Source organism: Pomacea canaliculata, linkage group LG1, assembly GCF_003073045.1.
Source record: "Pomacea canaliculata isolate SZHN2017 linkage group LG1, ASM307304v1, whole genome shotgun sequence".
Taxonomy (NCBI): Eukaryota; Metazoa; Mollusca; class Gastropoda; order Architaenioglossa; family Ampullariidae; genus Pomacea; species Pomacea canaliculata.
The window spans coordinates 23,437,779-23,454,234 of record NC_037590.1 but is presented as its reverse complement, the minus strand read 5'-3'; the positions used below and the strand labels follow the sequence as shown (position 1 = coordinate 23,454,234).

Sequence of the window (16,456 nt, the reverse complement as noted above, 5' to 3'; positions counted from 1 at the left end):
GCCCTCAAACAGTCGCACACAGAAAGGTCCCGTGGTCGGCTGACTCAACCGCCGCTAATTTGTTGTGTTGTGATTTAGGACGCTGCTCACATAAAATGGCGTCAATAGAAAGGGGAAGGAAGGAACGAATAGAAAGGGACGGGGGTGTTTGTGAGACTCCTGTGGCGAGGAATCGTTTAATCTTGCTGCCAAGGGTCAAATGCAAGAAGTAACCGATAAATTTATATTACGAAATGGCTTGAAGCTAGTAATATCCTACTCGTGCCTTATAAATAAACATTGAGCACAAACAGAAAGCGTTACTCAATAGTTTGTTGAACTTTTTGTACCGCTGCTTCGTCTAGTACACAGTCATATCCCTTCTGTCCCAGGAGATGGACCCTCTTGCTTCCTTTATTTTCGCCTTGTCTTCATCCGATACTTCGAAGGTCTTAGAAACTTTGAGAGAAAAAGTTCGTAAACAGGCATTGTTTGTCGGATACCAGTAAGAGTCGGTAATTCAGAATACTTTGCTTTGATTAATCAAATGTTGATTTCTTTGCAGAGATCCGAAATAAGTGTTTCAGACGACAATTACAGTCTTTTTGTTGTTGTTTTTTTGGGGGCAATAGGCTTTATTGAATGAGAATGATATTATTCAATAATGAGTTGGAAGTCTTGTTTTTCGTTTTTCCCGCATAACATTTGTACTAAAGATTGGAGATTAATCGTGAATATTCTTAATTTTCTTGCATATGACCCGAGAACCGAACGATTCACTGAGAACCGAGAACAAGCACATACGACACAAAAGAAACAGAAGTTGTTCAAATACTTTAGCATTTTTAACATGTTCACAGCACCATCTGGAATACACAAACAAACAAACATGCAAAAGGACAGTTTTTTTTCTGTCACATGTTGCCGCCGTTTGCGGAATCACGCTGGATATATAGGTATGTCATGACAGGGGTTTCACGATGTTCCATCATCAAAGCGATGATCGGTCGTGAGAGGATGAGTGACACTTGCGTGTTCTTGGTCCGTGAACGGAATGGCTTCCAGAAACGAGAGTTTGCCTGCAGTTTGCACCACACAATATACAGTTGTAACTGCGGCTGTACAAATATGTACCAGCCGTGGATGTCCTGGAATGACACTAATCATGTTATTCCGGGATCACAGTAGCTGAACGAAGTGCTGCTCTCGTGGCGTTGTTGAAAATACTAATATTACAATGTTTGTCTCAAAACACCCACAGAGGTTTGACGAAGCGAGGAATGCGGACGACGATGATTCTGTCTTTTAACAGCACACTAGTCGGATGGACATCGTGGACACTCATCCTTCAGTGATCATTCAGTCGTTCCTTTCGCGTCTTTCAAACCGACGTTCATTTTCATTTCAGTAAAATATTTTTCAAAGCGTTGTTTCGTGGCTGATGTCTCTACCTGCTTGTGTCTAACATATTTGCTTCAGCATCACACAACAGACCCGCCGGGGGAGTGGGTAACAACAAAGACCACTGACGCAATTAAGTAGCTTTCTGCAGCTTCCGGTGACCGATCATAATTTAACAGATGACAGTCCACACGCACGCTCACGACCTTCCCCTGTCCCGAGCATCACACACACACAAAACACACACCCACGTGATTACAAAGAGGCAACCCCTCTTAACAATCGACATTGCACAGAAAATATCTTTAAAAAGCTGCTTTTATCTAACAGGTGTCCTGCGGAGCAGGCGGATAGAACCAAAAGTCCTTGCGAGGAATGTAATCCGGCTGAAGGACACGAGATCACGCGAGATGATACGGCACTGGTGATGTGACGTCATCTTTATCACTAAAAAATGTCCGATAACAGCAAAGAATTCCAATTTTTGATGAACAGCGGAATTTTTCGAAATACCTTTTTGATATCGAAAATAACATAACTGTCCTGTCTTTCAGAAAAGTTTACTTATGCTCCTTTAAAATAAACCCAACTCAGCGTGCGTCAATCTTTGAACCGCATTCAGTCTGCCCGTGACATCAAACGCCAGTTTTTACCGACAGGAGGTGGTTATAGTTTGTAACTGCACGCTTGGCTGTTGAAGAATTGGCATGTTCGCACACGTGTGTGCTTGTTGGTTGTCTGCGCTTGCGAAAAGCCCGTACCACCCGCTGACCCGCACGTCACACGATGGAGAAGCCAAAGACGTCACGATTGTCCGGCTCCAGCTGAGCCTGATGCACCTGCGCTGACGTCATCGTTTGATGACACGTCAGCAGCTGTCTGTGCGGGCCGGCACTAACGGGGCTGGGGGCGGACTTGGGCACGGGAGGGGAGGACAGCTCTTGAAGGTACTTCCAGCCCAGGTTGGCGCCGATGTCGTTGAGGTCGAGCGCGGCGCCCCTGACGGTGGCGGGGTCGGAGAGCTGGTGGTAGTTGTGCGGCCACGCTGTAGGTGACAGCTGCAAGGCGGGTGGCGTGGCTCTGTCGGGTGACGGCGTGCCCACGGGTCTATGGTAGCCCATCTTGCCTTTGGTGCTGATGCTGATGCTGTTGACCCGCGTAGGCTTCAGCAGCGGCATCTCGTGCTGACTAAGATGTCCGTTCGGAGGGTACGGTCCAGACCGCGAACTCCTGAATCCCGAGTCCTCCGAGTCCGTGGTGGAGGAATGTGAAGCTTGCGACTGCGGCCGGTCGCGCTGAGAGTGCACCAGGCCGACGCCCACGTCCCCGCCGATGCACAGCAGGTCGCAGGACGGCTCCGACAGACCGCTGTCCAGACGGCTGTGGAAGGTGGCGCTGCGGACGTTGGTGGCCTCCGTCTCCGTGGAGGGACTGCGGCTCATGTCGTACCCTCCGTTGTCTTCGCCGCCCAGGCTCTCCGTGGCCGAGGCGCTGGTCCTCACAAACACTGGGGGAGGCGGGGGCTGGCTGGTCATGCCTAGGCGGCGCATGGCGCCGTGAGGATCGTAGGGCTTGGTCAGTATCTCCTTGCGGGCACTCTGGCGTCGCCAGCACAGCACGAACAGCACGAAGAGAACCAGTGTGACGACTGTGGGCAGGATGATGCCCACGTAGAACAAGTAGCCGAGCGTCCAGCCCATCTCGCTCGCACGCTGTTGATGATGCTGGTGCTGGATGGCGTGGTCAGTGGCGGTAGTGGTGGGTGTCGCTTCTTCTTCTCTTAACGTCTGTGAACTCCCGTTGGCTGCCTGAGGGATTGGTTGCATCCATGGCAGGCTGAAAGCGAATAACTGTTGATTATTGGAAGGTAAACTTTACGCATTCTCTTCTCTCACTCTCTCACATACACACTTGCGCGTGATTGTAATACTCAGTACATATTTTTTTTTAAAAAGTATAGATTTCTTGTCCGCAATGACAACCACCGTTACGCCAGTTCTTGGAATATAGACATGTGAACGAACAGCCCGCATTTCTAATTTCTTCTGTTCCGAATCTCATCTTTGTCAGCTGGAAAAAAAAAAAAAAAGGTCTGTAGAGCAATGTCGAGCTCGGCCCCACAAAATTGAGTCCACCCACTCACCACCGATTAGAATTCAATCCCAGCTGCAGCACTTGGCAACGAGTTTTCATCACCTGTCAAGCGCACCATCATTCCCAAGGCTGTTTTCGTTCTGCAGAGAAAGGTACCTCCACAATTTTCAATCTCTTCTCCCCACCATTTTCTTTCTTCTTTTTTTTTTTTTTTTAAGAAACCAACTGCGTGTTGTGACAGAACCGTCACTTTCTGCTCACCGTCTTGGTCCGTAAGTTCCTTCCCTAGGGATCGCGGCCTGTGGTATCCGCGTGGACGGATACTGGACTGTCACTGTCTGTCTCTCCCACCCCAGTGATAGCACTAATGGGACATTGATCCCGTCGTGCTGCTGGCCACTGTGGACACGTCCAGCGCCCGGCGTCACGAGCTGGTCATGGCGCCTGCCAGAGTCGGAACTAACCACCTCTTTGGCATTCTCGGCACGACCTCAGGCGTGAGGACACCTCGCCTGCACCGTCTGTGGCCGGACCCCATTTCCATGGGCAACGTAAATCATGGCCTGCAGTTTCCGATAAAGCGATTGTACATTCTACTGGCGCTCATCTCCGCATCTGCAACTCGCCCTCCCACCCCACCCCTCCCATACCCCCAAAGACTATTTTCCTTCTTGACAGATTGGATCCTCTTCTCCTCCTTCCCTATTTATCCAACCTTTCACCTACTCCCTCGTTTTGATTTTCCGTTATTCCGTCTCGAGTCCAGTGCGAGACGTCATTGATGGACCATAAACAACACAGGCCTAGGAAACCCGGGCTTTTGTTGATGATTATCTCTTTCTCTCGCGTGCACAGTGACATTTTTTTAATGATGAAAGTAGTTTATACACGTCGACAAGTATTTAGAGAGAGAGAGATTGTTTGAACATTTATATTCTTATGATGTAAGTTGAATTGAGAGTACAGATGTGCACCTGTGTCCACAACATCTCTACTGTACTGGAGGTGAGCCTCAGCTTGGCTTGCGACACTCATTTAATCGGCGGAGATAAACTGTTTTATATTGCCTGAAATGTTAGCGAAATTGTAGTCTGGTGTGTAAAATAAATAATAATGTTAGTTTTTTTTTTAATCGGTTAGATAGTGGAGAGACACGCAGACCATGCTAGTCAGGACTTCGTACAAACACTGAGTGTGTCTGTAGTGTACTTGATCGTCTTTGGCCCGCAGAGCTCAGACACGTGAACTTATCACATAGATATACTGTCCAAATAGCCTGCTTATTACAGTTACTAATATTTGTTCTACATTATTCCGGTATTGGAGCAAGGACATACATTTCCAGATAGCTTCATCACATCCGCTTCTCCCTACCCGCCTGCCACAGACCACGTGACGCCTAGCTCCCTGACACATTTTTCACGCATACAGCAGCAATGTCATCGGGAGGAATTGCCGCACAGACAACTCTTCTCCTCCTCCCTTCATCATCACACAGAAACACTGTGGTTGGGGGCGAGTGGGAGAGGGAGTGACTCAACAGCATGCATACAAGCTCGCTGCTGACGTCATCAACTGTCCGCTGTAGGAGAGGCTGGGTGGCGACCTCTGGTGGCAAGTGATACAGATGGGGGTCTCCGATGGTGGCTTGTTGTGACCGTGCCTCCTGCTTTGGGAAATATTTGCGAGATTGTAAAATCCTTCTGCGTACGGTGCTGGCTGTGACAGGGAAAACAGCGGTAGACGTGCGGCGATTTATCAATTGGGCGCATTGCTATTCCCCTCTTTCCCTCCTCACTTCCCTTTCGAGATGAGCTACATTCCCTCCCACATCTCATTTTTTCACCATGTCAGTCCTCCCCTCATCCTCCACTTCCCTGCACCTACCCTCCCCAAAAAATGCTGCAGACACTGTTGACAGTACAACCAACTCAAGTGGATCAATGCCATTTGTTGTGTGCTGATTTAAGTGCGTATCGTCTGCGGGAGAGAGAAAATGCCACTTCAGCAACCCCAGCCCCATATCTCTTTTAATAATAACGATAATAATTTTGTTGTAGATTGCCTCATCCCACCAACAAAGACTGAAGGCGCTTACACACGTGAAGTCGCACAATCATACACTTAATAGGCAGAAAATGCGTCTTACACATTTCTTCTCCGTCATTCACATCATAACTACTCATTCTCTCTCACACACTCACACTGGGGGGCGGGAGAGTCATAGCATACTAGGAAAAAACCACCGACGGTCAGCCACGTTAACAGGTGCCGCATGTGTCGGAGCCGAGATACGAACCCACGACGTCCGCTTGATAGGCGCTTTATGCGTTACGCTACCAACCCCCCTTTTTTTTCTTTTGATGAGCAAGCTTTGTTCACCATCTCTCAAGAAGATAAAGGAAACGGTTCTTTTCTTTTAAAGGAAATATTTCACAAAAGACCCTCAAGTGTCTTTGATGGCGCGCATACAGAACTGTGCCACCTGATGGCTGTAAATGTCGGGTAGCGCACAGCATCAAGGCGATACGACTGCTTTGTAACTGATCGCGGAGTTAGACAAGCCTTTGTGACTGCCAGGGGATGCGGCGTGCATCTTTATTCCATGGAGTTAAATATGGTGGGAGAGTTATTTTTGCTTATCATGAAGGCAGTAGGAGCAAAGTATCAGCAAGGGAACCTTAAACAAACTGGTTTTTTTTTCGCAATAACAAGACAAAACACGAGGCACAAATTCGCAGAAGCTGGCTAGTTATAGCGACAGATAGCGAAACAAAATGCTGTTGGGTGGTGGTGGTGGTGGTGGTGGTGGTGGTGGTGGTGTTTACTGCTGATACTTGCATGAAATCACTCAACAATGCCGCGAGTGTGTCCCCCACAACCTCTTCATTGCGGCAGGAATGCGAAAAGGCCGGAGTAGTGATGGATCTGCCATCATTACCGAAGAAAATAAAGAAGAAGAAAACTGACTGTCGGGAACGGTATCGTGTATAGCTAAATGGTTTCCAATGCGCACCGCTGCGTCCCTATTTCATCGGGTAATTGGAGAGAAACGAGAGCGCTTGAGCAGCTAAAGATAACATGTTGGGGGGTGCGGGGATTGGGGGGGGGGGCTTAGAGAGTAGGGGGTTAAATAATAATAATGAAATCCGATAATGCCGGTCTTTAGCGTTGCCCGTGGCAGCATTGCCCTTCATGATTTTTCGCTCTGGGATAATGTCTGGTTCACATTTGTTGCTGTTTGATAATATGTGTGGTCTGCAAACTGCCAGCTTTGTGCGGCCGGGTACCGCGGGCCAGTGGCTACAACGACTACTCGATACCGTGCAGTTATCCCTCACAACGCGGCAGTCAGCAATCGCCATTGGCAGCTGCTTGTACAGAGCCTGGCACGCCTGCTGCACGTGATGTAACTGCTTGTCATCATCGCATGCACGCGCTTCTTGACTTCATTCACCCCTCCACCCACCTACCCAGTGTCAGCAGCCTCCTCTACAGAGATGACGAGACCCCACCCACCCCTGCCCTATTAGTAAGCGTTTATTCCAGCGGCTTTATTACTGTTGGAATCCTCCGGGCCGTTTACACACAGGCTTTATGGTTTCATCGTTGGCTGTTGGTCATTTGACAGAGTTATTAGAGAACAGAGGGCGCAGGTGTGTGTGTGTGATGCTGTACGCCCCACACACTACAGGTTGAACCGGTGCAGGAGGCGCGTGACATTCACCTGCGTTTCTTGGCTTTCTGGGCGCTGCCTCCATGTCTGTCTTGAAAAAAGATGCCGAGATTATTCCAGGAGGGTTGACAGTGGCAGGAAATGTTCAGAAAATCACTCACGCGGATGGATGGGTTAATCCAGAATTAATAATGCACATTTACGGGTCAGGGTGGGACCCCGGGGTATGCTTGCCTAGCAAGCATTGTAAGAATAGGGTCCCACAGAGGGTAGGTAGGAGTGGTAAGCTTGACTAAATTTTCATGGTAGCTGTTACAAGCACAAACACCGGAGTAATTCCGATAGGGATGCTGCCATGCTGTCCTGCGAGTGCTGTGGACTGCTGTCAGGGTCCTCCATCAGCTGCCAGCAAGCGGAGTCTGACCCAGGACTAAGAAACATTTTACTGAAGCAGGTCGTGAATTTTCTCGCTCTAGAGCTGACCTCACTGAATTTATATGAAGGATTCGCCTTTAGCTATTGTATTATCAGGGGAAGAAAATCTTACACGCGACTAGGTTCAAGGTTGTAATTAAAACTAGCATGAAATGTCTGCTCTCCTGTAAGAACCTGTTCGTGTTAAAATGTGACCAGGATGGCCAGTTGGCAGGACATTTTGAACTCGGTGTCCACTGTCACGCCGTGCAGCTCAGCCTGTGTGTAAGGTAAGACCGGGCGGCACATACATGAAGCGAGATAATAAGTCGTCCGGGACTATGAACAAAAAAAATACAATTTCACTGACGAAAAAAAGCTTAAAGTCGGAGACGCCACGTTTCACCTGTTATTGATGTCCGATAATTGAGCAGGACGACGACGATTTCGTCAATGACATTGTACTTTACGTCTGTCTATTGTTGGCTTGTGTGGTCAGCCGTGTGCAGTCTCCTCTCTCTGCTGACCACAAGTCAACTGTAGTGTTCACTTCTGTGTGTGTGAACAGTACACTCGGCTGTGACAGCAGCTTTCATGTGGTTTTGGGGCTTTCAGTCATCGCGTGTCCTTCCGCCATCAGTAAGAACACACGCTTCTTTCCATTGTAAAGAAAAAGTGATCCTGATACTGTTAAATGTCAATGAAATATCTTCAAGTCAAGATGAAGACATTTTACTCCGGCGAGCATGCAGCCGATACAAAGAGTATACAGCTTTTAAACTTAACTTGCTCGTTGGATTGTGTCTTTCTCTTTCTCTCACACACACACCTAGTGTGTACACGAATTTTTGCTGTGCGCAGTGATAACTTGTACGTATATCTGCCGATCTTTTCGGTCACTAACCTCAAAATGTCATGGGACCCCTGTGGCAAGTGTACCTATCTGTGGCAGTAAGGCCCCGCCGACCACTCTGTGGGTGTCTCTCCCTCCGTCGACCGAACATCCTTCCAATCTCGCGGGCATATTCTTACCCTGACTGTTCACATGTCCTGGGTCTCTTTGTGTGCGAGTGAGAGAGGAAAGAATGGAGGAGGAAGTTTAATGGCCGTGTATGTTTTGTCTGACCGATAAGAATACTTGTTGCTGACTTGTACCAGAAATTTGGAATGCGGACGATGCTACTATTAGCTGCTGTACTGACACCACTGAGCCGAAACCCGGAGGTAAAGTATCCTCCTCCTCCCCCCCCCAAAAAAAAAAAAAATAATACCCCCCCCACAACCATACAGGAGATCCGTGATTACTCTGTTAGGCTAATGTCAGAGAACTTAGGGTTGAAAAGTATTTTCTAAGAAAAGCTAGGAGGTGATGGCTTACCAATCAGACTATTTTTTCCTAGTGTATCTTTCTCACGTAGAACACGGAAAAGTGTTGTAAACATTTCCGCCATGCTTGGCATGTTTTATACGATTGGGCACACTTGATGTGAGACTGACGGCATACTAGTTCCTTATATTTTGTCACGCTGAAAAGCGTGGGGAAAATAATAATAAAAACCACAAAATGGCGGCGCTGCCCACCTGTCCTCTCGTTGGGCCACTGGTTAGTGACTGTCCCGGGATGGCGGGGCGAGTGGTGATTCGGTGTGCACATCAGTGTGTGTGGCATGTAGCTTGGTTCTACAACCAGCACATCCGTGAACCGCTGGTCACCGCACACAGGCCCGAGATAGAACTTATCAGCTGACGGCAAACACACTGAAGTCTTGACGAGTGCTGAGACAGGTGTGATAAGCGTGTCTACACAGTTTCACCTTCCTTCTCAGTCGTCTAGTGCTAGCGGAAGTCTTGTCTGGGTGTGTGTGTGTGGAATGTTTAGATTGATGGGAGCAGTTCACATTTACATCTGAGAACTTACAACAAGTAGCTATTTCCTGGTAACTGACTGCGGCCACTGTGTTTACTTTCTTAACCAATGTAGTCTGTGTTCAACGTCTCAAACCCTCAACTGTCGCTGTGTGACATGTCCGGCGGACAAAGGTAGTACCCGTAAGCTGTCCTTAATTATGTTTGATCTGAGTCGAGCACATTGCTGTCAGGTATCGCACCCAGGGTGGAGAGGAGATCATGTAGCATGACGCGAGCTGTCGTCAGCTAACACTCGAAGGCCACCACTACACTGGAAGACGAGCTCGCCCCGAGCACCAGCACTGAGCATCATCATGGTTTGTGATGTCTACACACACACAGTCCATTAAGTCCGTCATTGCTACACACCATACAGTCTTACGACATCAGAAGCAAACCGATAGAAACTGAAATAGTAATGAACAAAACATCGCTAAGACTACAGGGATGGTAGGTGTTGCTGTACACAGCACCAGCACCTTAGGCGACCTTACCTGGACTGTACACGGGGGACGAGGAGTGGCCACACATCAGGTCAAGTGCGTATCCATTCTCCTGTCAGCTGGACACAGTATGTTCCGAGCACACCCTCCTCTCATCTTCCCCAGGGCCTTGCCAACTGTACACAAACAAAGCCCTTTGTTTCCTTTTTTTGCGTTTGTTGTTTAGCGTGGACGAGTTGTCGCCCCACTATCCTGGACACAAGCGAAACTTGTAGGCGGCGCTGCGTTCTCCCGAGACACTCGGTGGCCAGGAGTGCGGGGCTCAGACGTACGATCCTGTGCGCGCAGCAAGGTGAGGCTGGGGGATCAAGAGCCTAGGCGACAGCGCTGATTTTTCGGAGGAACGTGCGTCACCTACGTGCGGCGAGGGAGCGAGGGGACCGACTGACGTTACGCACAGCGCCCGCAGCACAGCACGGCACAGCGTGCTTCCCTCCCCTCCCTCCCACACACGCACACCTTCTCCGCTCCGCCCTCGCCAGGCCTCCCGCGCGCGCACACTCACACGCACGCACGCATCGCACAATGAGTTTGCAGTGGCGACGCACACGGCGGGGCGGGGTGGTGGTGGAGGGGGAAGGGCTGTGGCCGGCCTGCTGCCCCTCCGCAGTGTGCGGGCATCGCTAACTACCGTGGTGGTGAGGCCACACGCCTGCTCTCTCCCTCCCCCCGTCCTGTGACTTGGGGGACAAGGTCTGGTGCCGTGTCGACAGTGCTGACCTGCGGTGCTGCTACCTGCGCCACCATTGTACCTACACCGCCAACTAGTCACCGAAATGCACTCAGCGCTCCACTGTTGTTTGTGTACTGGCACACCTTTTGTGGTGTCCAGTGAAATTTTAGTACTTCAAGCAGTTAAATAATGGTGTTGTCGAAGCTGCTATAATGGGTCAGACGAGTGGTCTTTGTGCTAACTTTGCAGTTTTGTTTTCTTTATTTATTTTTTTGATGCAACTTAGTTTTTTTTTGTGTTAATACACGTTTATTGTGTTAGAGAAAAAGAGCGTGTTTGCGTGTGCCAATCTCTCAGCTCGACATCTGTTATTACGATAAGTTTGGGTTAGGATTATGGTTTTTGGTGCAAACTTTTAATTTGGAAAGATTCGAGGTCAGAGGTCGGGTGTTCGCGCATGCGTAGAACAGATCAGTCGCCCAAATCAGTGCAGGAAATAAATCGCGTTTTGAAGGTCTCGGAGCTCTGACTGAGCGCGGGCCCGACAGGTGGTCGACAAAAGGTGAGTGGAGCAACCAAGACACTTTTGGTTCTCTCTCTCTCCTCATCACTACCTCTGTCAGTCCGCATCGGCTTGTTGCCATCTAAACACTAATTGAAGGTGTTGGTCGGTTTTGGATTTAATGCTTCTGGCTTTTTTCTCTTGTTGAAGTCGACTGGCGTCCTAGGGCCTTCGTTATCTCGGCCGTGGCGGTAATGAGGTTGTGGGCCTCCCCTCCGATTGGACATTCACATCAGTCATCTTGACGCACCTTGTCTCCCATGCCCCCTCCCTTTTCTCACCTCCTCCCTTACCCACCCCAAGGCGCTCATTAAGCAGCTTCTCTGCTTGACCGACTGTACCGCGGGATGCTGGAGGCCGTGTCGGCTCTCTCCGTGTCTCCCCGATGCGCTTGGCCGACTGCAAGACGAGGGCGAGCCCGTGATTTCGCTCGGAGGGATGGCCTCCAAAAGGAGCGGTACTCCGGCGTCGCCCGTCCGCTTGGTCGCGTTGGACAGACGATGCATCTGCCTGGACAGTAGTCCTGCCTAATGGCATTATCCTCCCTTTATAATGCCGGTCCCGGTCACCACTCCCTCCCCCCACCTCCCGCACACTCACCGCAGCTCGGGGCGATCCTGTAGCTTGTTTCCACAGCAGCCAGAATCATACTCGAGTTGGTGTCCGAGGCACACGTTCACAGACTGTCGGCTGAGAAAACCTGTGAGCTTCACGTACTCTCATTTCCTCGCCGTCTCGCATTCCATTCCATACGGTAGTGCCTCTCCAGACGAATACACCCGTTTTCTACCCCACCCGCCCCCTTTAATGAAGCAAGCCACCGGGCACTGTAGCCAGTGGTCGATCCTTCGGAATGTTCCAACTTTCTCAATCCGCGTAAGAAAAGAGACCCCGCGCCAACAGATGCGCGTGCAGACCGCATGACGTGGGCCCGCCTGCTGCGCTAACCACGGCGCATCGCATGGAGGGTGGTGGTGGTGCATGAGCTCAGCTCACCCGCTCTCGCCACATGTTCTTATGGAACTGTCGTCACTGCTGTTATTACACTGCAGCAGGTCGCATCGCACACTGATGATACTAATGGTTCACTCAACACACAACGGCAACAAGGAGCATGGGGTGTCTCCAGTAATATACACTGATGTGGCCATTTGGTCAAGAGATGTTTCACTTGCAGGATGTGGACACAATAGCGATGCATTTGGTCACGAGAAGTGAAGTTTGTATAATAATAAAAGGGGATTTGGTCACGAGATGCCTGGCGCGTGACATGCATACTGAATACATAAAGATAGACTTGGTCACGAGGTGTTGGGCGCGTGACCTGTTTACTATACACATAAATAAAGGGGGATTTGGTCACGAGGCGCAGGGCGGGTGACCTGCATACATAAAAATTAGAGCAGAATGTTGTTGACCTCGCGTTTATGGTAGGGGCAGGTGAATGCCAGAGCCCATTGGTTATGATGAATCGCATTTCTACTTAGTATCGTGGCCTTCGACCTTCTGCAGGATTGTTACAGCAGGATTCTGCCAGACTTGTCGAGTGTATTAGATATGTACAAAATATGTAGACAGAGTAAACTCTTTTCTGTGACTTTCGGGGGGGGGGGACAAGGTCTGTAGATGATCTGCATGGTGCTGTTACAAGATGGTCTGTGTGGCTTTGTGCATGCACCCGCATCACCAGACATCATTGTGACCACACCGCCAGACAGCGTGGACCATGTTACGATGGCGCGGGTTGACAGCGCAGCCTATAATATATAATCTATGGTAGCTTTTGATACCGGTGTCGGCTTCCGGTTGGGAGGCCCAGTTATTGTAAACAAGGAAAGCCGGCAAAGGACTGGCCATACGCTGCTGAGCAGGATATATGTTGGCCATTTCCGAACTTCAAGGCGATAGAATCCCTGGGGCTGTCTGGACTCTTTGTGAGATGTCGCCCCACGAGCCGAGAACTCACCACAAAGTAGCTGGTAGGGCGGGCTCTGTACGGCTCGTAGACTAGATCGTGTGAGTATACGAAATATGTATACATGGAGAGAGAGGGTGGCGAAAGACAAATATATTTATTTCCAGACTAACTATGCCTGAAACTTACTCTGTCGTTGAGACTTTATCTCTTACAACAATCTTGATATATGACTTGAAGTTGTAAACGGGAAATGCCAGGAACAGTACCTCCATAAAAAAAGCAAGACAAGGGAGTGGGCTGTGATTTCTGATTGGCTGATTTCAGATCAGAGGATTACACATGTAGATAGTACACATTACAACCTGGCATTGAGTTTTGTTTAACATTATATAGGATTCTATATTATATTAATGCCTGATATATTGCGTTCAACAAAACTTTTTCTAGACCAAAAAGACATGGGGTAGCTTGAGGAAAAGGGGAACGAAAGAGTCATCTCACCCACCCCCACCCATCATCAAAACACTTTTTTTTTGTTGTTGAAAAAATAGAGCGAAGCAGCTTTGTTCCTTGTGTGATACAGTTAAACTAACTTGAGATTTACAGATGCTGCGCTCTTGACACCTTGCTAACCATCGACACGGTGGTTGACTACGAGGACTACACCAAGTGCGTGTCCGTGCGTACGTGTGGTGCTTGTGAGTTTTGTCGTTTCCACGCTGTTAATACAACCATTTGCTCCTTCCTCAGCTGCGCGAGGTGTATACAGCAAGCACTCTGACAACTGAACCAATATTTGCCTCCAAGCCAGCGAAAGTAGCAGACACCTTTAACTGGGCTTTGACCTGCATGCGAATTGTAAGGCCGATACCCGGCTGGCTGCACGGGTGTAGAAATGTAAATTAATATGGAAAGGGCTTTTCAGTCCTAGTAAGCCCACGAAACGGAGATCGCCTAAAGAGAAGCATTGGCTGGCGGCGGGTGGATTGAATGAGTGCATGAAATGTGCTTTTGGTGGGATGGAGGGCTCATGGACGCACAATTAGCTGGCGGGACTACAAGCGACTTGGGTGTAGGCACAGAAATGCTGCGCTGAATAAAGAAGGTAGAAAATTCTAGGTTTTTCTAAGGGCTCCGTGAAATTATCCAAGAGTCACGTGACGAAAGATTGTGTCGTTTAAAGGACATTTGAATAAAAGGTTGATTGCAGGAAAAGAGATTGCGAGAGGACGGGATGCCTGGTAGTATAGTGGTTAAAACACTGCAAAGAGAGGCCAATGGTTCAGATCTCGTGTTGGGACACTCTTTGTGACACCTGTCTGCAACGCTAGTCGTCGAGGGTTTTCTCCGGGTACTCCGCTTTCCTTCCCCTCCCGCTCCCAAATCACTTCTAGTAGTAAACACTTTCCACCAAAGCAAGCAACCACGGTTAGAAGAGTAATGGCATCTGCAAACAGGAAAAATAAAGGATAGCGACACACATCACCAATAGTAGAAAGTGAATAGGTTGCGAGGTGAGTAGAGGGCTGAGTAGCACCGTTAAAAGCCGCGTCCTCCACACTCTCTCAGTAACACCGTTTTTACTAGTCGGTTGTAAAGGCATGGCCCTTTTGATGCGCAACATTTTGAAGGTCGGGGTAGGGGCGCAGTGAGAGCTGCGGAAGAGCCATTTCGACCCGCCAGAAAGCGGTCCTACAGTAGTTCAAGACTACTTTAGAGAGGCAGTAGCGCATCATTCAGCGAGGTTTGCAATATCGAGCTTTGCTGGACTCGCCCCAGCACATTAGAGAAAGCATAAACTACACCTCCTCTCGGCGCCATGCCCGTCCCTCTGCCTCAGCCACCTCCATCCCTCGAGACAGTCTAGCGAGGTTTTGAACTAGAGAAGATGGTCTGTGTCCGCGCATGTGACAATGACCACGCTGACGTTGCCGGCACTGATTGTCTCCCCGGTTTGACTTGTCAGTCCGCCTGGAAGATGTTTCCTGCCATCGCTTATCATCGGCACTATCTTTGACCACTGCACGCAATGACACATCACATCAAACCTGGCCATTCGCTAGAGTGCTGTCCTCTGGCTTCCTTAGTCTTTCTCTTTCCTTCCACCTCTCTCACACACACACACCTATGCGCAGTCAAGATCACAGTTTGATGGCTTGTCAGCGAGAGAGGAGAGAGGAAATGGTAAGGACAATAAGAAGAGGGAAGATGGAGTGAAGGAGAAGGACTTGAACTGATTATATGGGAAGTCACGAGACTGGGCAGCCCGCTACTTTCATTATACGTGTATATATATATATCGTAACAGTGGACAGTAGTCAGTGGGACAATTGCAGAGTGATGCGGAACGGGGAAGGAGGCATGTTACTGACATGTTACTGTAGAGGGAGGAGTATAAGTTCTGCGATGTGATGCGGTATTCAAGATGGCCTCCGCCACAGTCGCTTACCCTTCCTCTCTGGCAACGTGGGCTGCAGGCTAGACACCGCCCCCCCCCTCTCTCTCTCTCCGCTTGCAAATCCAGCGTGAACTTTCCATTTCTCCCTTTCCCCTTTTCCCATCAAAGTCCACAAATTTGTCTTGTGAAGCGCCATCGTCCAGAAATCATAACGCACTGTTTGCTCTGACGAAGAGGTGGCCGCTGACGAGGAGGGTCCGCCAGCTGTTTGCTCACGCCGCCCAACGATGGCGTCCAGGTTAAGCCCGTGACGCAATTTATCAGTTTCTTACCGGCAGAGGAGGCTTAAAGGGTACGTCCCTCCATCCCTTACCAACCCCTCCCCCACACGCTGCTGCAGACGGTTAGGATGGTTCTTGCCGGCGATACCCGATGAGGAATGAAGGATAACTTCAAGGATTGGACGGCATCATAGCGCAAGCTGCGGGTCCCTCTGGATTACCAGCGCCTGGCCAAGACGCACGGCACGGGAGGTAGGGGGAAAGCAGAGAAAGCGGATTCCACGCGAGTCTCACATTTCATTTCCATATTCTCAACAAAGCGAATCTCTCTGACCTGACCCGCACACAAAAAAAGAAAAATAAATAATAAAGAAAAAAGGTTGGGGCGCTTCTTCATCAAGGTCGTCGCATTGTCTCTGTCAACACTCGGCGGCCGAGGAAACATTTTGCCGCAGCTGGTCTGCGGAATATTGCTGCATGATATGCGCACACACTGCACCGTCAGACGTGTCAGTGGGCAATGTGAGAGGTGGGGGATGTGTGTTGGGGAGAGGGAGAGCGGAGGATCTTTGAAGTGTCACAAGCAGTGGCCTGGCATACATTGGCAAGGTTGCCGTTGGGAACGGACAGCGATGGCGTAGAGTCACGT

At 49.5% G+C, this 16,456-nt stretch overlaps 2 protein-coding genes across 4 annotated transcripts in view; one reads left to right on the top strand and one right to left on the bottom strand.

The window, feature by feature from the left end:
• LOC112556153 (U3 small nucleolar RNA-associated protein 6 homolog) overlaps positions 1 to 16,456 on the top strand; it is an 83,863-nt gene that overhangs the window by 32,956 nt on the left and 34,451 nt on the right. The window lies entirely within an intron of this gene.
• On the bottom strand, positions 801 to 10,828 carry LOC112556166. Its single transcript, XM_025224916.1, has 2 exons — positions 9,967 to 10,828; positions 801 to 3,216 (listed from the first exon to the last, which is right to left on the bottom strand). Exon 2 carries the CDS (start codon positions 3,204 to 3,206, stop codon positions 2,160 to 2,162), a length of 1,047 nt encoding a protein of 348 aa, XP_025080701.1. The 5' UTR covers positions 3,207 to 3,216; positions 9,967 to 10,828; the 3' UTR covers positions 801 to 2,159.

Coding starts and splice junctions, on each gene's coding strand:
- LOC112556166 (XM_025224916.1), bottom strand. CDS start 3,206: ATGCAACCAATCCCTCAGGCAGCCAACGGGAGTTCACAGACGTTAAGA.